This window comes from Erithacus rubecula, assembly GCF_903797595.1.
Source record: "Erithacus rubecula genome assembly, chromosome: 24".
NCBI lineage: Eukaryota > Metazoa > Chordata > Aves > Passeriformes > Muscicapidae > Erithacus > Erithacus rubecula.
Window position 1 is genome coordinate 2,791,791 of NC_136676.1, and position 21,300 is coordinate 2,813,090.

A 21,300-nucleotide genomic window follows, 5' to 3' on the forward strand; every position below is an offset into this window, starting at 1 on the left:
CAGACTTGTGAGTGTCCAAGTGCTTCTTCCTGGATTACAGGGGATTTGTTCTGCTCTTTGTGCCCATCTCCCAGCTCAGGAGGCCAGTTGTCCTGAGGACAACCTGTCTTACTGCTGAAAACTGAGGCAAAAATGGTGTTAAGTACCTCAGCCTTTTCTTCATCTTTGGCAACTTGTTATTTGTTGAGAATGGACCACGGAGTAATGCAGCTCAGCCATATGGAGTTTTCAGACCTTTCTCACAGGGTGGGAGATCTCACTAGAAGGACCTGGCTAGCTGAGCTGGAGAGAGCAGATGTCTGGCACACAGTAGGACATGTCAGCAGACACTCATCTGCCTGAGTCCTCTCACTGTATTCCATGATTGTGCCCTTAAATGGGTTTATTTCCTCCAGTGCTTGATTTGGATAAGATCAGGTGGTAGAGTTGTTTCAAGGTCTGTAAGTGGGCATTGGAGATCTTGAACATGAAATGGCATGTTCAAGAGCCATGCAGGGACACCATGCAGAGCAACTTTTTTTTTTTTCTTTTTTTTTTTTTCTTTTTTTTTAATAATATTTATTATTTACTTACTTCTAAGAGAGAAAACCCTATGCTAGTCCTGGAGGGTAGGGTGGTGGGGGCACAGAGGAGGGTACAGGAGGCAGGAAAGCATTTTTATTTATTGTTTTACCTTGTAGCAAGTGTGAATTATTAGTGGAGCTCCACTGACTCAGTGCAGGGGGATAAGATTTCATATTCATTATTTACTGATCTCTTCAGGAACATAAACTGGAATCTCTCTAGGAACAGAAGAAGTTTTGCCCCCTGGACTTTCAAGGAGTCCTTTGTCATGTACCTTTGTTATTTATTCTTTATCATGAAGCTTCTAGAATTAATTCCTAAGAAAAACGGTGTAAAGAAACATCCCTGTCATTAAACAGTCTTCAGAGCTGTGCTTAAAAGATTTCCAGGTGGCAAATCAATGCCTCAGTGGACTCTAAGTCAATTGACTCATGATTGATGGTGTCTGCTCGTGTATTGAAGCTGTCCTTGATGTCCATCACTGGTTCCTTCTCTGGTTGTGAACATGGGATGAGAAGGCTGCAGTGGGATGCACAAAAGCCCTGGTGACCACTCTGGGAAGAAGCCCAGCAGCTCAGCCTGGGACTGGGTCTCTTTTGAGATTACCAATCCCCAAAGTACCAAGGATATTGAAGTAGCACCATCAGATTTTTTGCATTCCTGTATGTGCCAGGAGGAGCACTGAGTTTGTCTTTCACTGGAGTTTTGCTCTTTTCTCTCTCTTTTCCCAGCTCTAGCACTCTGTACAAATACAGGCATTGCAAGCCCTGTGTGTTGTTTTTTTTAATGGGACATTTACCATTTTCTAAATGTTCTGTTCATCCTTCCTAGTTGTAGTTACACACAGGATAATTTCTCCAGGTCTCTTTCTGGGTAAGATTGTGATGGTATGAAGTATTTAACTGGGCTGTGTGGTCTCTGAGACCAATCTCAGAGTGATTCCCTGTGCAGGTGAGCCAGGTGCTGCTGTGCATATCAGTGAAGATGAGCTTCCAGTGGGAGCCAGCCAGGATGGGTTGGGATGATGAGCAAGGAAGAACAGACCCAGAGAGGGGAGTTGTTGCATTTGGGCTACGGGAGAGGCAAAAAGAATATAGCAACAAACTTCTTCATGCAATGGAGAAGCAAAAAGCCCTTTATTTAAACAAACACTACACTTATATAGAGTAGTTTGTGGTAGCAAAGATAGAAATTATTTGATTGGTGCAAGGGAGGTGACACCCTTAGTAAACCTGCTTTCATGAAAACAATCATGTCTCTCACTCCCTCTGCAGGTGCACAATCATTGCATGCAGGCAAAAAGCACAGTAAGTGAAAGGATCAGGTGCAGTATGCATGAAGGGAGAGCTCTTGTCCTGATCAATAATTTAAAATTCCCAGACAAGTGAGTGTTAGTACTGCATGTACAAGACACTTGAACAGACTTCCCAAGAAATTATTCAAAAGACTAGTTTATTGAGATTCACTGTTTGCTGTTGAGCTGAAGGTCAGATTCAAATGTAATAGAAACTTATGCATGCATAATAATCCAGTTCTTTCTATTCAAAGTGCCTTAAACTCTGCTTTTAGTATGATGACATGAGGGAGAATAAAAAACTGAGCTAGTCCTGTCTGCTTAGAAGGATTGTCTCTATCATACTGAAGTCATAAAAATTGAAATACTTTTTTCTGAATGCTTGCTTACTGTGACCAAACTTCCATTCTAAGTGGCCTTGTGCTGTGTTGGAGGCTGTACAAAGCAGTGAGAGAGGCTTGAATGGGGAGGGAGTGTGATTCAGGACACAGGTCTGTAGCTGTACTCAAAGCCTTCCTGGGCAATAAGCTTATGTCTCTGCCTTCAATAGGGATTAATAAATATCCCTTAAATAGGATAATGGCTCATAGAAGGCAATAAAACATGCTAATGATTCAGAAACTCATAGGTGTTTCATGTCTCACATTCTTGGAGCAAGCACTGTCTAGATATAGGTCAGGGGTTAATGCATCCCTTGCTTTTTTTTTTCTTTCTTTTAATAAGTATGATCTTGCCTTTTAGACTTATGTGCCTGTATCAGAGCTCCTCTCTTCACCTTTTTTTCATCCATACTGAATCCCAAGCTCTCTGCTGAGAAAAGAAGCACTGACCTTCATGACAGTCTGTGAGAGGCATCTCCTTTACTGTAATGAACGTGTCAAACCATAAGTAGTGCAGCTTCTCATTTCTTTCTGCTGAAGCACTCAATGGCAAGAAATCAGTACAATTTCCTTTGTTTTATCTGGCTTTCCTCATAAATGCTACCATTAAAATCTAGAGAAATCCTGTGCCACATTTTCAGCACCCCCTTCCCCAGCTGTTGTAGGCAATGCCATGAGTGCATCAGGAAGGATTAGTGTTCCCTGCCCTCTGTGAAAGGCTGATTCGAAGGGTCTTACCTCAGATATTCCAGCAAATAGCCCCAAAGTGACATCAAGGAGCTCGTGTTGCCTCTAGGGATCCCCACATCCAGGTGTGCCAGTTGATCTGCACCAAGCAAAGTGTCAGAGCCTCGACAGTGAAGGATCAACTGGTCTGTGCTGGTAGAGACCCCTCCCAGACAGGGTGGCATCCTGCAAGTTTGGCCCAAGACTGTCCTGGTTTGGAGGACAGGTATCTGCCAATAAAGGCAGGAGATTCTCTTTGAAATGAACAATGTAAACCCCCTCCCTCCAAATTATTATAATTTTCAAATTAAGGGGCTCTCAGGCAAAGAGATGAGAATTAGGAATAACAGCTCTTTACTAGGAAAATTAAAATAGAAATACAGTATTACAAAGAACAATCCCAAACCCTGCCAGAGTCAGAATCCAAGCTGACACCCATCAGTCAGTCAGGGTAGTGGCACAGTCCCATTCAATGGTGGCTGCATCCTCCTGCAGTGGCAGATGTGGCTCAGCTGGAGCAGTGCTCTTGGAGAAGGTGCAGTTTCCTCTGAAGGTCCTGGGATGATGTGGAAAGGTCTGGCTTTCCTCTGGGATCCAGTGGAAAGAAAGTAACTTGCTGTTCCAAATCTCAGTTTTTCTCTGGGTAGGAAAGGCTTGGCTCCTCCCCTGGCTGGAGCATCTCCCAGTGGGATGATGGAATTTTATCAGTCATGCACTGGGACTCAATGGCCATGAACAGGAGATATCTCCTGGAGGGAGGATGGGCTGTGGGAAGATAAAGATGATTGTCCCAGCTGGTTTAAAGATGATCCATGAGCAGATAATGTGTGCCAGGAGATCAGGGTCACTGCCACACCCAGTTTTTAACAATGACCCATTAACAGGAGATATCTCCCACAGGGATAAGAATCGCTGCCACACCCAGTTTGTAACAATGGCCCATTAACAGGTGATACCTCCTGGGTGAAGGGTGGGTCATGGGAAAGATAAAGATGATTGCCCAGCTGGTTTAAAGATGGCCCATTAGCAGGAGATATCTCCACGGAGATAAGGATCACTGTCCCACCTAATTTATAAAATATGACCCATGAACAGGAGATATCTCCTGGAGGGAGGATGGGCTGTGGAAAGATAAAGATGATTGCCCCAGCTGGTTTAAAGATGGCCCATTAGCAGATAATATGTGTCAGGAGATCAAGGTCACTGCCCCACCCAGCTGCAACAGATGGTGACAGAATTCACATTGCTGGCCACATCCTGTATTGCAACCCAACACAGACACAACCAGGAGTGCTTTCATATTTATCACAGTGATTTTGGCTCAGTGAGTTATCCCCTGTCTTTATCCCCTTCTACCTGGCCTTGTCACACCCGCGTGCAGTGTTTCATGATGTTGTGCCCATGGTGGTGTTTGCTTATCAGCAAGAGTTGCCTTGGACAGGTCATGATGCATCTGCCACTGCTGAGTGCCTTGAATCTGATGTGGTCCCTGAAGGCACAGTGGGAACTGTGGGCTGGAGCTGTGCTCTGTGCTCTGCCCAGCCCACTGATAGTGGGTGACTGGGGACACGAGCATCTGACAGGGGTAATTGGGAATGCTGCTTGATTTCTTAAAAATTGCCTAGAAACCAAACTCAATATTGCTGAACTTCACCAGGTCTGCAGTGCAGAACTTGCTGTAGAGAGAAAAGGACTTTTTGTTTTTATTATTTTCTGCTTCTTTTTTTTTTTTTTTCTCTCTTACAAGGAATAACTCACTTTTCAACTGTTGGAGAACGTAGTAATTGATCTAGAGCTTTGCAGTTTGCCTTCCGGAATGGTTTTATTCTTGATGTAGGAATAAAATTCTGTTAGGTCAAATACACAGCAATAAATACAAAAAGCACATTAACTTTAATATATTGGATTATTCCACTTGGTGGTGATGGGGAAAAAAACAAGATTTAATTCCCCTGGCAATGCAGGCAAAGAAAATCGCTTTCCCTGCCCATGTTTTTTTTCTGTTAAGTCATTTTTGTCTGTCAATGCTGGTGCTGCAGGCTTTGGCAGGGTTTAATTTTACTTTTATTTTTTTAACCTGGTGTAAAAGTAAGGAGTATTTTCTCCAAGTAAATTGTTCAAAAATTCTCTCAATGCTTTTCATTTCTAGCTGTTGCCATCAGGTCTCATAGTCAGTCCTTGTACTGAGTCTTCCCTCATTTTTCTGGGAGAGCAGTGACATTAGAAACATTTCCCACAATCCTTGCCTTTTCACAGGTTTCTGTTTTATATTGGAAAAATGACAGATGAGAAGAGGCAGGAATTACTCTCTTGCTTGTCATCATGGCAGATAGGTAGAAGATAGCTCTGCTATGGACCAGACAAATAGCAGAAAGACTGCAACAGGGATCTTGTCTGGTGTGATGGAGGACTATAACAAAGGATTTGCAAGGGTAAAGCTTTTCCAGCCAGAAAGCTTTGATAAAAGGCGGGATGAATCTGTGTCAGGAGAGATGTACAGGTGGGAAGGGATCTAAGACAGAAGAAAGGGACTTGGAGCAGGCAGGCTTGAGTTGTATGGTTGGAAGTGTGTGTTGGTTCCAAAGCATCTCTCTCCTGTGTGCAAATTGGCAAGAGAGACTGGGGAAAAGCAAGGTAGGAGTGTCTGTGTGGGTAACTGAGTGCTTGCAGTGTTTTTATCTGTCCAGGCAGAGTTATCAATAAGCTGGCCTCCTGCACCAGCACACAGACTCCGTCTGATTGTATTTGTCTGAGAGAAGAAAGACTTCACAATAATCCTGCTGACAATTAATTGGCTTTCGTTCAGCAAGAGTGAACAAGATCTCATCTTAATCTGTTTCATTATTTCGCCTTGTATAGCACAGTCAACACAAGATTAGGTTTAATTTTCAAACAAAATGCGAAGTCATTACTCATATCTGGATCAGGATTTTATCTGCTTCATTTTGCAGTGCTTTGTGTGTCAATATTCACAAGAGGAGCTGCACCATGTGTAGTGAGGTAGAAATAGCACTGCTTGACTTCAGGACCTTCTGCAAGGATTGCAAGTAGCAGAGCTCTGATACCATACTTTCTCTACCCTCAGCTCTTCAGAGAGGCTTCGTGCACAGGGAAACTCAGATATAAATATCCCACTGCATTTCAGTGCCTCTGAACATTGTAGATCTGAAATGCTCTGTGGGAAGCTTGTCTCTGCAAAGCTCCCTCCCCTCCCTGTCCGTGCCCAGCCCCTGCTCCTGCTGCAGTGAGATGTTTCCCCAGCATCCATCAGCCCAACGAGCGCTCTTACGGCTTTATTGCAGCCTCTCTGGGAGCACTGATTGCACTGTGGTTAATGGGTCTGCACAGATACCAGCTCCACATGAGTTGTTCTAAGTGCCTGCAGGGCAGGTCAGCCAAGGGCATGTGTGATGTATCTGGGACTCCTGCCTGGCTGGGGAGGGCTGCAGAGCTCTGCATGCAGAGAGGGAGTGCCTGGAGCGCTGGGAGACAGACTGCTGCTGCTCTGGGTGAGCCTCTTCTGGGTCTAGGGGGCTGCATTAAGGTTAGAAAATACTGTGCAAGGAAAGGCATGTTACTAATTGGAGTGATACTTCTAGAATAGTGTTGAGCAAATTGTGCTTACACTTGAATTTGAAAGGCCTTGGTCTATATTCAGGCAGCTTTTATTGCTCTGATTACTCATTGCAGTTTAAAAGGCTGCCTGCATCCTATAGAGGTGTGTTGTGTCTGCTGCCCAAGAGGCAACAGTCCTCCCAAAATGTGGAAGGTGGTGTCCCAGACAGGTGTCCCAGATGGCAGGGATAAGCATTATGGTCTGTGCAGCAGAGGCTGCACTGCAAACCACATCAGCAGGCACTGCAAGAGGAGAAGAAAACACACATTTGAGCCTAAGCTGCAGCCGGAAGAAACGAGGTGCAGGGCTCAGCAGCAGCCCCAAACAGCAGCATTCAGAGCAGTACAATGGGTGTGAATTACAATTCCATCTCCTGGCGTGGGGAGAGCCGGGCAGCGAGCGGCTCCCGGCTGCAGCCCGAGTGCCCTCTGCTGTCACCGCCCGGGCACCAGGCTGAGAGTGACACAGCCCCAGCTGGGCCTGGCTGCTCTCGGACATCGCTTCCTCACCTGCCAGCCTTGACCATGAATATGCTGTTCTGGTTGTCTGTTGTGAGAAACCATTGCTCAATTTAAAATTTTAAAGGTTTATTAAACCTCAACAAATGCAACAAAGGACTGAACAAGGAAAAGGGAACGGCACTGGGAGCACCGCTGACTGCCAGAGGCTCATCCACAAAAATGGCTGCTCTGCCTTTTATACCCCTGGTGTTGTATCAGCCAACCCTGGCCCCTCCCAAAATCTGTCAGTCAAATTTTCTTTGCCGTCCATTGGTGGTGGCTACTTTCTTGCAATTTGATTGGAGGCCAGGTGTTGTCATGCCACGCCCCCCAGCAGCAGGCCTGCCCTCTGCCCAACTGCCCCACACAAGGGGTTGCAATGCAGGGTGCGACCAAAAGTATCTATTCTATCACCATCTGAAAAAAACCAGCTGGGGCAGTTTTCTTTATCTTGTCCACAGCCCATCCTTCCTTCAGGAGATATCTCCTGTTAATGGGCCATTGAGTCCCAGTGCATGACTGATAAAATTCCATCATCCCACTGGGAGATGTTCCAGCCAGGGCAGGAGCCAAGCCTTTCCTACCCAGATAAAAACTGAGATTTTGGACACCAAGGCACCTTCTTTCCACTGGATTCCAGAGGAAAGCCAGACCTTTCCACATCATCCCTGGACCTTCAGAGGAAACTGCACCTTCTCCAGGAGCACTGCTCCATCTGAGCCACATCTGTCACTGCAGTGTTTGTTTGTTTTGGTAATACTACATTTCTATTTTAATTTTCCTAGTAAAGAACTGTCATTCCTATTCCCATATCTTTGCCTGAGAGCCCCTTAATTTCCAAATTATAATAATTTGGAGGGAGAGGGTTTACATTTTCATTTCAAGAGAGGCTCCTGCCTTTAGCAGACACTTATCTTCCAAACCAAGACAAAGGGGCACAGGTAGCCCCCCCCTCTCTCCACATGTCCCTGACAACCCCGACAACCAAGGCTGGTGGCAACAATACAGAGTGGGGGGGAAAAGGGACTATGGGAGAACAGGTGTCCAAACTACAATAACATAACCACACATCAACAAAACTTCTGGTAATGTACACACAATATTCATCCCTTAATTGAAAGCCAATCATCATATTACCCATCTATAATATCTGTGAAGCTTTGCTCTACACACAGGCTGTGTGTAAGGAGCTCAGCTGTCTGAGCTATCCATATGCTTGTCAGGTGCTGTGAGACTTTCCAACTGAACTCACTGTACCTGTTCTTCCTGCAATTCCAAAGTGTATCCCCATTAAGAAAGCATCTTTATGTCTTTATTTCCTTTCTAGGTAAGGAGATTGAGGCCAGGGAAGTCACTCTCTGAGGAACATCAGAAGGAATTAACTAGATGGAAGGAGAAGCAGAGGTCAGGTTAGCTCAGTGCCAAGGCTGCTGACATGTGCATCACTTTGTCCCCTGAGGCACCTGAAGGATGTGGGACAGCAGTGAAGGAGGTGTGGGAGTGGCTGCAAAGAGAGATGTGTGCCTCAGGGAGTGTTTCTTCACCAGTCCAGTGCTTTCAAGTTCTTGGGAGGGTTTCTGCTCTTGACAGGCAAGGATAAGTCCCTGGTTTTCCATCCCACCACCTGTGACCCTGCTGATACCTGACCCTGAGATTATCTCATTTAGTTATAGAGTGTGGTGCTAATAACACACAACACCAAAGTTGTAAATTCAACCCCTGTAAGGGCCATTTACTTAAGAGCTGGACTCAGTGATCATTTAGGGTCCCTTCCAATTCAGAACAATCTGTCAATCTCTTAATCTCTGCTGCAGCTTTCAGGTGAATTTCTCTGCTGCAGCAGTTGATGCTCTGCTATCCTGTCTTTCAGGAAGTGCCATTCCCAGCCTCTCTAAGCTGATTTAGAAGGAATCAAGTTCTTAAACTACCCTTCCTTTTACAACTGACTAGAACAGCTGGGCTGTAAGCAACAGGGAATTGTTAGATAGATTACCTTTATTTTCTCCCCCAACTGTCCCATCTCCAGTCTTGAATTGCCTAGTGGGGAAGAAAACTCCTCAATCTGTCCACAACCCCCCAGGTGGGTAATAATAGATGTTTCATATAGAAAAATTCAATTAGACTTGACAGGAGATGTATGATAGTGCTTCTTGCCAGCACCCCATATTGTTCTGTTCTGTTCCTCTGCAAGAGACTTGCTGTAGAAGTTAATATGAAAAAATCAACCAGCCAACCAACCAACCAAAAAGAAAAATACCTCAAAACCCCCCAAAACAAAACCAAAACCCAACCAACCAACCAAAAAACCAAAATCAACACAAAAAACCCCACCAAAACCACCACCACCAACAAAACAAACAAAACCCTAAAAACCCCAAGCAGGGGAAAAAAATCAAAGCAGAAAACAAACTAACAAACCTCTTATAACTATAATGGCATTTATATCTAATATTAACTGTGATGGGCTTTGTAGAAAAGAAAATTGCAGTGATATCTTGTACAAGTGCAGACACCAAGTACAATCAGCTACCCAGGACATCAGGTGCCAGCCTGTAAGAGCAGGGCAGGCTTGTTGTGCTGTACTAGGGCTTTTCTTGGTGCCTCTGAGTATAAAACCAGCTGCAAGAGGGCTAAGAGGTGCTCATGTGGTGTCTTGGCAAAGAGTGGAAGGGTCTTGTCTTAAACCCTCCAGTCTCATCATCCATCCCACTGTGGGTGTTTGGAGAACACTTCTGTGTTCAGTGTAGCTCAGCTGCTGGGGTGCCTTGTGGGCATGATGTGCAAAGCAGCACGAGCCCTTTCTGCAGCTCTTGTTGCCATGATCAGGACTGGGAAGGGACCCTTTTATGTCATTTTGGCTTTTTGGTATTTTTTTTTTTTTCTTCATCATGAATGTTTCAGCAAGACTTAACTTTTGTATTTTAATGCTCAGATTTCTAAATACTCTGAGTGTGGGGGATGCAAATATCTGATATAAATCACCTGGGCAGACCTCTCTGTATCACAGCACATCTGCATTGGTCACTAGTGTTCCCAGAAGCTACTGTGTATTGTCACAGCTGCTTGCTGGTGTTGGCACAGCAGAAAACAGAAGGAAGTTGCACTGAAGTGGTGGATGACAGAGCCCTGCAGCAGCTGGCAGATTTAATATATGTAAGGCCTTTTGCCACAGTTATATTTAGTTTCTGTAATCCTATAAAATTGCATTGCCTCAATTTCCATGAAATCTGTAAGGTGTGAGAAGCCATTACCTTCCTGCACTCCGTTTGTCTCTGACAGGTGAATTGACATCACCTTGGAATTGGCTGTACATGGATGATGCAGCGTGTTCAGACTTAGTGTTTGATCAAAATTCAAAAGGCATCTGGAACAAAGTATTTATAATGTGAGCAGTACTTTTTTTACCCCATGTACTCAGACACTCAGTTGCTGTGGGAGTCTAGGACTGACATGGCTAAATGTGAGGAGTAATTGCTCCCCTGAGGTCAGCAGTGGCTTTTTGTGAGCAGCTCTGTGAAGCAGAGGTAGCTGTTCTCTGTACTGAGGCTGCAGGCACTGAGTGTCTGGGAAAACACCTCTTGGAGGGGAGCAGGAAGGTCAGGACAAGCTTTGCAGGTTGCTGTGACAGCCAGTGTGAGCATGGGGAGAGCCAGGAGAAAAGGCTTCAGGCAGCTGTGTTCACTGGAACAGAGCTGCTGGGGAGGCTGTGTGTGTCCATGCTTCAGCCTAGATGAACCCAAAGTTGGACCATGGTCTACTTCATATGTACAATATCTGAAGGCTTAATCCTGAGGTTTATCCTGACTGTAAGATGGTCAATTAGGAGGGGTTCAGTTTAACAATTGCATTGAGGTGTGTAATATTGTTCCCCTCACTATACTAATTCTTAGGGACAAATGGAGGGATTATTTCTTCTGTGGGGCAGGGAGTTGGGAGTGAGCTGAATATTAACCAACAGCTGCATTAAAGGCTGAGGGTGGGTAAAGCAGCAGAGTATGACAGTGTGCAAGGGTAAGGGAAGGGAAACAAATTTTGAACTGATTCTGGTGCCTCCTGGGTCAGAACTAAGGTTGGACTCACAGTAGAGCTAGTGACAAATGACCTGGAGTGTGTACAGCAGGGCTGGACTCTGTAGAAACCTCCCTGTACCTTCTCTGTGCCTTGAATGAATTCCCACCATGTTTGAAATGCACTTCTGCTTGCTGTGACACTGCAGAACCATTGCACATTAAGTGCTTCCCATGGGTCCAGGGGAACAGAGCAGGTTCTCTTTCAGGGACACCCATGGTATCACACACAGTGCAGTGACTCCTGATTTTGGAGAGAACTGGCTGACACACTCCACACTATCAGAAGATGGATGCTTGAGCATAGGGGACAAATACCCAGTACACAAGAGGAAACCCACACACAGTTGTGTCACTTTATTATGTTTGCCTGGTCTCTGGTGGGTGTGTGGCACCCAGGTGCAGCTGTGCAGGAAGCCTGAGGAAGTAGCATGCAGTGTCCAGGTGGGAAGCTCTTTCCTTTGGCTGCAGGCAGTAGCTGTCACTGCACGTGTAAGAAAGCACTTAAAGGGCAGCCCAGGGAGGGAAAACAGACATATGGACACAAAAATATAAATAATTTCTCTAGACAACACCAGCTCTGTTAGGGGATGCTCTTCTGAGTGGAATAACTAGCAGGGACAGTCTTGGTTCAGGAAAGCTCAAGGGGTCTGTTCAGGATGAGGCTCACAGCCCTGAGTGATATCAAGAAGCACAAGGCACAAGTGGGAGACTGAAGTGCTGTCTTGTCAGCAAGCAATGGCAGATGTGTATTTCTTACAGACACAGTCAGTAGAGGTGGAGCAAGGCCAGCAGCTTTCTGTTCCTGCTAGCAGAATCACAGTGGCTGACCAGGATGCTTGTTACATGAAGCACACAGAGACCAGGAAGGGTTAAATGAGTTTTTCATTTATTCCTGGATCCTATCCCAAATTTTTTCTTAACTCATTTCCTTAAGTTGTTTTCATCTCTCTCTCTCTCCCCCACCAATTAATCTCAGATGCCATCTATCTGAGGGAGACAAATGAAGCCCCAGAGTTGGACATCAGACAGGTTCCTCTTCCCAGCATTTTCCTTGATAAACAGATGCTGGGAACAGTGTAAGAGAAAAGGATTCAATCTCTCTTGCTTTGAATTATCACTAAAAATTTAACTAATAGCATTGACAGCCAAGCTAGAGCCCCTCTGTGGTAAACAATGTTACCTGTTTATAAATGGGAGAACTCAAGGTTCTCACTGCAGATCATGGAACCAGCTGGGGACAGGACTCTGGGTTTCCCTGGTATGTTTTGAGACACAGGTTCTGTGGTTTTCTTTATTCTTTTCTTCCCACTCCGACTTCCAGAAAATATACTTAAAGTATCCCTTCAAGTTAAGGAGTGCCCAAGTCAGGGAAGCAGGCAGGAGAGATACCTGATGAGAGGATTAGAGACTTAAGAGGGGAGATCTGCAGGGTTTTTAGGTGATCTCCTATATGATGGAGAACATCAGTGCAAGAGGTGAGGCTGAGTCTTGTGATGCATTCAGAAATTCATTCTCATTCTTTGCATAGTTCCTCTTGAGGAAGGCTGGGTGGTGGCTCCTGGCACCTTGCACGCGTGTTCCTATGCAGACAGGCCATATGCTCTATAGCCAGAGGCAGCACCATGCAGAAACCACCCAAAGGCTCGGGGATGCCCTGAGGGAAGTCAGCTCCAGCATGCAGATCCTGGATAAGCACAGCTATGGCTCCACTGTCACACTGCTGTTGGTGACACGGACACCATACCAGCCCTTCCAGAACAGCGTGTCCTGCCCACCGTGCTCAAAGCGCACAAATCGGACCCCAGGACCATAGCTGGAAAAGGTGTGGCAGATCTTTGGGACAAGAGACAAAACAGCTGTTAGTAAGTGCCAAACCATCACAAACTATCATTGTTAAGTACACAGACTTCAGCCCCACTGGCCACAGTCAGACCTACCAGGCTGGGTAACAGTGGGGACATTTACAGTGGGAGAAGCTATGATCCCATTGTTCTGAGGCCACTTAATCAGTCCCACTTGGGCATCTCCTTCCCCTTACACCTGCTAGTGGTGACTCAGCAGGCTTCCAAGTGTCCTGTAAAGCAGCCTCCCTTTTCCTTTCTCAATCATAGGATCATGGCTCCATGACAGAGCTTTCTCCTCCCCTTAGAGAATTCTTCTGCTTAAAAATATTCCTGATTCATGTAGGTTGAGTGTCACCTGCTGAGCCCATTCCTGTAACTCACCTCAGTCCAGCTGGCATCATTATCCTGTGGGATGGTGACAGTCTCACTTTTGTACTCAGCCAGCACATCCTCGTTCTCAGAGAGCAGCTTCACACACAGCTCATAGAGGCAGCCAGCATCACTGCGTCCTGCATACCTGCAGGGAGAGCCAGGCTGTTGGCATCACCTGCAAGAGCTCTGCAAAGGCTCCACCACATTCACCAAATTACTGCAGCCTTGGTTTGAGATGGAAATCTGCAATGGTTCTTAGCCCAGCCCACCACCTCCCCTCATTCACCACAGGAGCCCAAGGTTTGGAGCTCATGTGCTCCAACAGTTTAAAGCCTGTGGGAGCTGCCTGTGAGCCCTGTCCCACATCCAGGATCCTGGCAGCTGAGGTTTTAAGGCCCAATATATATGAGGTCTATGCCTTCCCTGCTCTTTCTTAACTTTATTAATCCTCTGCCTGTCCTCAGAGCCTTCCTTAATACTTACCAGTCTCTTACCATGATTTTAGGCTGGGTTGTATCCATCAGCTCTTCCCAGTAGCCCTCAGCCCTGAGGTCAATGACCTGAGCTTTTCGACACCACCTGAAACACAAGATGCTAATTGGTATCATAGTCTTTCCTGGGACTGGAGTAACCAAAAATGCCCCTTGCCTGAATAAGAGAGCAGCCTTACTCATAAGATGTAACAAAGTATTTATGGACTTCTTCACTAGGAAATTCTTTTCCAAAGTCCCCTGGGAGCTCTTCAATTTTCCAGCCATCACCTCCATTCTCTACCTCTCCCCAGTGCTCCAAGTCTTCTGCAAATGGAAAAGAGACTTGGATGAGTCCTGTGGATGTGGGGAACTTGACCATCTCCTACTGGAACCTTCCTATGGTTTGTGAAAGTTTGGTATTGAGACACAGCACTGATTTTGTATGTAGACTATGGATATGTTTGTTAACTAGAGGTCAGGCAAAAACCTTTAGTCTGACTGAGCCTGATCACACCAAACTTTAACATTGCCCAGCAAAGTGGCTGTGTACATGTGGGTTTAAGAAAATCCACCAGGGAAAGGATTTAGGTATTCTAAAGTGTGTCAGCATTTTCAGCGTCACAGCACACAAAGACAGATGCTGATTGCTTTATTTCTAAGTTTTCTAAAGCACTAAGAGGCATTTCCTGAAGCAGTAAGACCTTGAACATTGGGGTTTTCTAGAGAGAAACCAGGATGTTGGAGGAGCTTGCAGAAAGTAAAGATTTCTGTAAACAAAATGAGGAAGCTGTGCTGACACTGCTTAGGTCTATGATGATTGAAATTGTTGCTGCTTGGGTTGTGAGGCTTGGTTACTGCTGCTTATTGCTAAGCAGATTGTAGCTCTGGCAAGTGAAGTTCATAGATTGAGAATAATGGCACAGGGTGTGTGTGTCCAGTCTCTAACAAGGGCTGTGGTGAGGAGGGTAAAAACATGATTGGCCTGAGCTGCTCCAAGGAAAGAAGCCTGAAGGGGTTGGTGAGCTGAGGGCAGACTTTCCCCTGAGCTCTCCTTCACGGCTTGGCAAGAAGCAATACAGAAACAAATGCCAGGGCCATGTGTTAGATGGTTTCTGCAAGGGACATCTTTGTGTCTCAATCATGATTTAGATCCCTGCAGACGTTATATAAAGTTAATATAATGTAAAGCCCTTTGCAAAGGCTGATTATCAAAGGCCTTTGTGTTCATTAAAGAATTTGGCTGCACAGATTGAGTGACATGACTCTTGGGCAGGGAGAAAATTTTGCAACATGACAGCAACATCTATTTTCAAAGACTAGAGATATGCAGTTCTCAGTGACTGGCCACCTCTGACACCTTGAGGCTTGTTGTGATGTCTCACCTTCACCACATGGGTTCTTGATGAGATTCTTCCTTTTCTTACTCAGGAAGTAGAAGTTTTGCCAGTTCTCTGCATCTGACTCTGCTCTGGTGAGGCCTTCCTGCTGACACTTCAGCATCCAAAGTGCAGCTCCATCCACCAGGTCCTTCCACTGGCAGCAGACCAGGCGGCACACGAGCAGCAGCTCCACCGCAGGGATGGAGGCCAGGATTCGGATCAGGACTGCTTCAGGGAGGGACTCCATCCCTGGGCCAGGCTGGTACAACTGTCTGAGAGAGGGTGGAAAGGAGTGGTGAGAGTTTCCCACCCTCTAATGTCAGACATGGATGCAGTAGAAAAAAAGGGATAAGAAATATGTTAGCTGAAGGCATGATTTTGCTTCCTGGTCTCCTGTTTGTTATTAAGTTAATATCCTGAAGCAGATTCCTATATTTATATTTTAAAAGCCCTGAATTAAATCTGCCCACAAAATATGTGTATTTGACAACTGCAATTGTGGGCAGCTTGTTCATTTTCCAGTCTGGAATCAGTCCTTCCAGAATCTCTGCTGCTGCAAAAATCAGCTTCTTAGTAAAGATTTCCTCTGCAGAGGGAGGCACATGGGTGTTTGTTGTGCCTTTAAGAACATCCCTGATAACAAATGCTGCAAAGCAGCACTCAAATATCAGTGCTAAGCATCTTGCCAGCCACCTTTGCAGTGGTTCATTCTCTATCTGACAGGCTTTCCCTCAGAGTGCTGGCACTTATTTGCCTTAGTCAGAAGTCTGTATAAAGTAAAGGCCTGAGCATAACTGAAAATAATTCAGCTAATACTCTATATTCTATTATCTATGGCCTCATAACTGGAGGAATTAAGTCAGAAGTGTTTGCTCTACTCCATGTGCTAATTCAGAACTCCCAAAGCTCTGTGCTGCCCTGAGTTCCAGGTCCAGGTGCTGCAGGACTATAGAAAGATGAGTGTGCAGATGCAGAGCCCACGTCATCCCTGAGGGATGCACTGTGACACTGCTTTTATGTCAGCTGAGTCCTGGTGCTTGGAAGCTGCTGAGATTGCAGCAAACTGCAGTAGATGCAGCTGAACTCCTCAGGAATAACTTATTATGCCTGGGAGAGCATTAAGAACAGAGATTAAACACCCTGGCATGCAACTTAACTGAGTACAGTAGTGCCAAACCTGGCAAGGAACAGAAGGAATTGGGAGTGACTGCTGTAACAGCATCCTAAATCTCGATGTTTAGATGTGTCCTCTATCTGCACTGCACCCAGAAAGGGCAACCCGTAATTTAAGATTCCCTGGCTTTTGTAGAGACAGCATTAGCGATTTCCCATTCTCCTCACACTTCAACCCTCAGCCACAGTCCCGAAAGCTATAATGTAATTTTTAAAAAGCAGGCGGGAGGAATCTTACTGGTACAGAAATTTCAGAAGCCTCTCCTGCTGCCTGCCGATGGAGCACTGTTAGCCAGGCTAACACTCGGCAGAGGGACGGAGGTACCTTTCATTACCTTTCCCCTGTCAGGCATCCCAGCTGTGAACAGCTCCGCAGCACGGCCGTGCTCCCATTCCCGGCAGCGCGCATCCCGCACCGCGCTCGGAGCACACGCGTGTCCCTCCTCCCCCCGCAGGGACTCGGGGGAGGCACCGAGCGCTCTTACCTGAGCCGCTTCTGCCCCCACCGAGGTCCGCGTGTCTGGGAAGAACCGCCCGGGCTTTGGCGATAGAGGAGTGCGGCCCCGCCGCGGCCCGGCCCAGCCCAGCCCACAGCGCCCCGGCCCAGCCCAGCTCGGCCCGGCTCTGCCCACAGCGCCCCGGTCCCGCCTCAGCCCAGCCCAGCCCAGCCCAGCCCCGCCTCAGCCCAGCCCAGCCCAGCCCAGCCCAGCCCAGCCCAGCCCACAGCGCCCCGGCCCCGCCTCAGCCCAGCCCAGCCCAGCCCCAGCCCAGCCCAGCCCAGCCCAGCCCAGCCCAGCCCAGCCCAGCCCAGCCCAGCCCAGCCCAGCCCAGCCCAGCCCAGCCCACAGCGCCCCGGCCCCGCCTCAGCCCCAGCCCCGGCTCTGCCCACAGCCTCGTCCCGCCCCGCGGAAGGGCCGCGGCCCCGCACATCCGTGTCCGGAGGCGCCGATGGGCGGAGCCAGGTGCGGCCGGGCCGGGCCGGGCTGGGCTGGGGCCGGGCTGGGCTGGGCTGGGCTGGGCCGGGGCCGGGGCCGGGGCCGGGGCCGGGGCCGGGCTGGGCTGGGCCGCGCCGCGCCGGGCGGGCAGCGGGCCTGGGGCTGTCCGGGCTCTGTTGCTAACTAGGGATCCTCCCGTTGCTTCCGGCAGCTCGGCCCGTGTCGGCGGGGATTCCCCCCCGCGCTCTGCCATGACAACCATCGGCGAGCTGCCCGAGGACGTGCTGGTGGAGCTGCTGTCGCTGCTGCCCGCCCGGGAGCTGCTCCGCTCCTGCCGCCTGGTGTGCTCGCAGTGGCGCTACGTGGTGGACCTGACCACCCTGTGGAAGCGAAAGTGCCAGCGCGACGGCTTCTATCGTCAGAGCCTGGACAGAAGCGTCTCTGACTGGAAGACCTTCTATATCCTCTGCCACATGAAGAGAAACTTAATCAAAAACCCTTGTGCTGAAGGTTTGTTTCATTATTTATAAGAAAGGACTAAGAGAGCAGTCAGAATGAGTCAGTTCCTGCATGTCTCATCTATTGCTGGTGCTGTGGGACTGGGTGTAGCTCTGCTAGGTCAGATTTACAGCTCAACTCCTACAATAAAACTTCTGTAGGTAGTATTTATATATGTATGTATTTACCAATACTTTGTGATTTTAGACAGAAAAATCTGGAGTCATAAGGCCTCATATAGCATGCAGTGACCATTAATTTACTCTGCAAGTACAATATCATATGAAATGGTCAGGTATTGGGATTAAACATTTGGGCAGCTGGAGGACTTTTGTTACCAAAGACTTGACTAATATGACTACAGTAATCCTACTTTATTGCTGGTTATGATTTTCTGATGAGGTCAGAAATCTGCTACCTACTGTCCTAGATGCTGACAACCACATTAAAGATAATGGCAGCATAATGACAGGAGTCACTTACAGCTGTAGGAAAAAGACAGTGGATCTGAAAACAAGTAGCTTCCTAGAATTCTCCTATTGCTAATTTTAACAAAAGCTAAGATCCTGCTGGTAGCTGAAGTGAGGTCCTAACCTTGGACACCTGTGTTTCTAGAGAACTTCCAGCACTGGTCACTTGATATAAATGAAGGAGATAAGTGGAAAATTGAGAATCTGCCTGGAGCTCATGGAAATCTTATGCCAGACACCACAGTACACAAGTACTTCGTCACTTCATATGGGTAAGAACTGGATTCCAGTAATCTGGGACTGGGAAACCTGCTTCCTCCCATCTGTCTCCAAAGGCACCAGGGTTAGAAGGGTTGTGGCAGGTTACTGAACCTTAGACCACCTGTGGGAAAAGGAAGGAGCTTAATTCACTCTTTATGCCAGTTAATCTAAAGAGATGGGTAGTGCTGAGAGAATTGGTCACAGCAGGTGCTAAATTTCTCTGCCCACCAGGAACTTCTGTAATTTTTATAGTTAGGGTAATCCACATGGGATCCCTGCTTCTCCTCTCCCAGAGGTGGTAGGGAAATGTTAAGGGTCTGGCAAACTTAATTGCACTTACATGACAAGGTTAAACCTCCAGGAGTGGTAGGTGTGTCACACTAATGACTTGTAATAAAAGCTGTCACCAGAAGAGGATCAACAGCTTTTACAAGCACTAGCCACTGGTTTCCTGTTACCAATACAAAAGTTCAGAGAGCCTCTTCATCCATCTTGTAGGTAGCTATTATTTTTTTTTTTTGGGTGAAACTATGGATAAGGCAGGATTTAGCCAGATCAGTTTTGAGGGCCTTCAGAACCTGGGTGGATATTAAAGCTGTCAGGGAAAGGACAGCAAGAGGGGAAAAGATGTGTTCTATGAACCTGTGAGTATTTCTATATCTATTTCAGGCCATGCCTCAAGTCTCAACTCATTACCCTGAAGAAAGAAGGCTACTGGAATCAGCTAATGGATGAGAAACGGCCTGAAATTACAGTCAAGGACTGGTGAGTGGAAACACTGAAAATTAGAATTTCTGGCATTGGTCTAGAGGAAAGTTAGGCTGCTGGAGCTTTTCATGCTCTAAAATCAGTTCTTTACTCTTTGGGGGTTGTAATTCTTGAGTAAAGAATAAGCTAAATCTACTCAGTGGACTACAAGCTGGCAATCCTCTGAAGGGTGGGATAGCTGTTAAGTTCTAGATCTTCTCTATAGCTATGGGGATGACATTCCTTTTCCTCTGCAGACAGGGATCCCCTTGGAGACTGCTTTTGAAAAATAAAGAGAACTGAGTGCAGTAGGTAGAGCCCTGCTCCTTGATTGCTCCTGCCCCTGCAGGTACGCTGCCAGGTTTGACTGCGGCTGCCGCTATGAGCTCACCGTGAGGCTGCTCTCCGAAGATTACATTGTCCTGGAGGAATTCCACCCTGAGCCAGTGGTCATTGAGCAGTGGAGTGATGCCAAGTGGACAGAGGTGAGCAGCAGCCCTGGAGGCAGGAGCTTTACAGCAGTGCTATGACAGTTGTGTGTTGCAAGTGTTACTTGGTCAAAAGTGCCAGTGACTTTCTCTGCTCTTCAGCCTCCTCTGCTCTATACAGAAGGTGTGTCAGTCCTTGCTATTGATGATGCTGAAGAACCAGAAGTGTCCTGAATGAGACAGGTGCAATTTTTAGGTGCCCAGCATTTTTAGAGAGTATCCTGTGGGATTCTGTGTTATTTTAGTGCAGTTTTTTAATTGTTTCTTGATTTTATGTAAGATTCTGTCTAAATAATTAAAAAACAAGAGCAGATTTCAGAGGGGATTTTGATAAACTGTTTTAAAACTACTGCATGGATAGCCAAGTATTGCAGATTTAACTTAAACTGTTACAAGTGTTTAATTGGTTTGATATGCTGTACATTCTGCATTAGATGTTACTTTTACATACACTTAGGAACCAAACTTAATGTTAGTTTAACTTAGGAGTTTTGGGGAGAAGGCTGAATGAGAAAGGCCAAAAACCCTCCAAAAAATTTGGCAGGGTGCACTTTCAATGAAAGCTGTCTGGGCTCAGGAAGAGCTCACTGTAAGACACACACACTGTCGTTTTCTGAGCTTCTAGGTGAGCACTGGTTTATTTAGGGAAATTAAGAGGAATTCTCCTTTCTGCCCAGATTTCTCACACCTTCCAGAATTACCCCAAAGGAGTTCGTCACATCTGGTTTCAGCACGGGGGCCAGGACACGCAGTTCTGGGCAGGATGGTACGGGATCCGTGTCACCAACAGCAGCGTCACCATCGGGCCCCAGACATCTCTATGAAGCACAGTGCAAGGTTGGCTTTCACTTCAGGACTGTAACCAAGTGGCCTCAGATGCACTATTTGCCTGTACTCTCTGGGTGTGTCCTAGCTTTGTCTTGCAGCTCTTGTTCACAGCAGAACTTCTGCAGGCCCAGCCCTTTGGAAGGGTTTCTGTCTTCATCTTCCATCCTCTTCTACCATGGATGCTACTCCAATTACTGCTGCCCTTCCAGAGAAAAACTGGGACAATTAAATATGAGATCTAGTCTTTTCTAGTTAATGCATTCTTATGCTAACACACTTTCTTGTATATGGAACTTAAGAAAGATAAGGCTGAAATGTTTAATTTCAGATTACCAATGGTATCTACAAGGACTCTGCCACAGATTGTTTTATATGATATTTTCTTTCCTGTTTCAGTTTTAAGATTCAATTCATATTTATGATCTGTATCAGACCCTTCATAGCATCAGGAGACTGTCACCCCTTGTTCCTAAGTGCTGTGTCACTAGTAGTCAATTCCTTACCCTTTCTCTAAATATGTATGATCAATATAGTACCTGCTTTCTATCTATAACAGTCCCTTGGTGTTTGAATAAACAGGTAGAAAAAGAAGAGGTAAGGAGTCCCTTCAGGCAGCTGCCTAACACAAGTGCCTTCTGATTGTGCTGGGCTTTTCCCCCATCACCTTTGGTTTGTACTGAGC

The 21,300-nt window shown here is 46.6% G+C and overlaps 2 protein-coding genes across 3 annotated transcripts; one reads left to right on the plus strand and one right to left on the minus strand.

Moving 5' to 3' along the window:
* Window positions 1–11,355: 11,355 nt before the first annotated feature.
* Window positions 11,356–16,661, minus strand: LOC306811879 (F-box only protein 2-like). Of its 2 annotated transcripts, XR_013776756.1 has the most exons (6): window positions 15,222–16,661; window positions 14,037–14,163; window positions 13,850–13,945; window positions 13,376–13,511; window positions 12,331–12,983; window positions 11,356–12,215 (listed from the first exon to the last, which is right to left on the minus strand). XR_013776756.1 is itself a non-coding variant. In XM_079325948.1 (5 exons), exons 1-5 carry the CDS (start codon window positions 15,463–15,465, stop codon window positions 12,849–12,851), a joined length of 738 nt encoding a protein of 245 aa, XP_079182074.1. In that variant the 5' UTR covers window positions 15,466–16,661; the 3' UTR covers window positions 11,357–12,848. The 2 variants fall into 2 exon arrangements, 1 of the variants encoding a protein (XP_079182074.1); XM_079325948.1 differs by having other exon boundaries at window positions 11,357–12,983.
* Window positions 16,662–17,283: 622 nt separating this feature from the next.
* LOC306811878 (F-box only protein 6-like) lies at window positions 17,284–20,869 on the plus strand. Its single transcript, XM_079325947.1, has 6 exons — window positions 17,284–17,353; window positions 17,538–17,836; window positions 18,440–18,566; window positions 19,225–19,320; window positions 19,652–19,787; window positions 20,468–20,869. Exons 1-6 carry the CDS (start codon window positions 17,340–17,342, stop codon window positions 20,612–20,614), a joined length of 819 nt encoding a protein of 272 aa, XP_079182073.1. The 5' UTR covers window positions 17,284–17,339; the 3' UTR covers window positions 20,615–20,869.
* Window positions 20,870–21,300: the final 431 nt, after the last annotated feature.

Bases quoted from the DNA above. Each gene is read 5' to 3' on its own strand.
- LOC306811879 (XM_079325948.1), bottom strand. From the start codon at position 15,465: ATGGAGTCCCTCCCTGAAGCAGTCCTGATCCGAATCCTGGCCTCCATC. The intron at 14,164-15,221 runs GTGAGACATCAC...TTCCATTTGCAG, and splicing joins CAAGAACCCATGTGGTGAAG to AAGACTTGGAGCACTGGGGA. The intron at 12,984-13,375 runs GTGAGTTACAGG...CTTGTCCCAAAG, and splicing joins ATGATGCCAGCTGGACTGAG to ATCTGCCACACCTTTTCCAG.
- LOC306811878 (XM_079325947.1), top strand. The intron at 18,567-19,224 runs GTAAGAACTGGA...TATCTATTTCAG, and splicing joins TACTTCGTCACTTCATATGG to GCCATGCCTCAAGTCTCAAC. The intron at 19,788-20,467 runs GTGAGCAGCAGC...CTTTCTGCCCAG, and splicing joins GTGATGCCAAGTGGACAGAG to ATTTCTCACACCTTCCAGAA.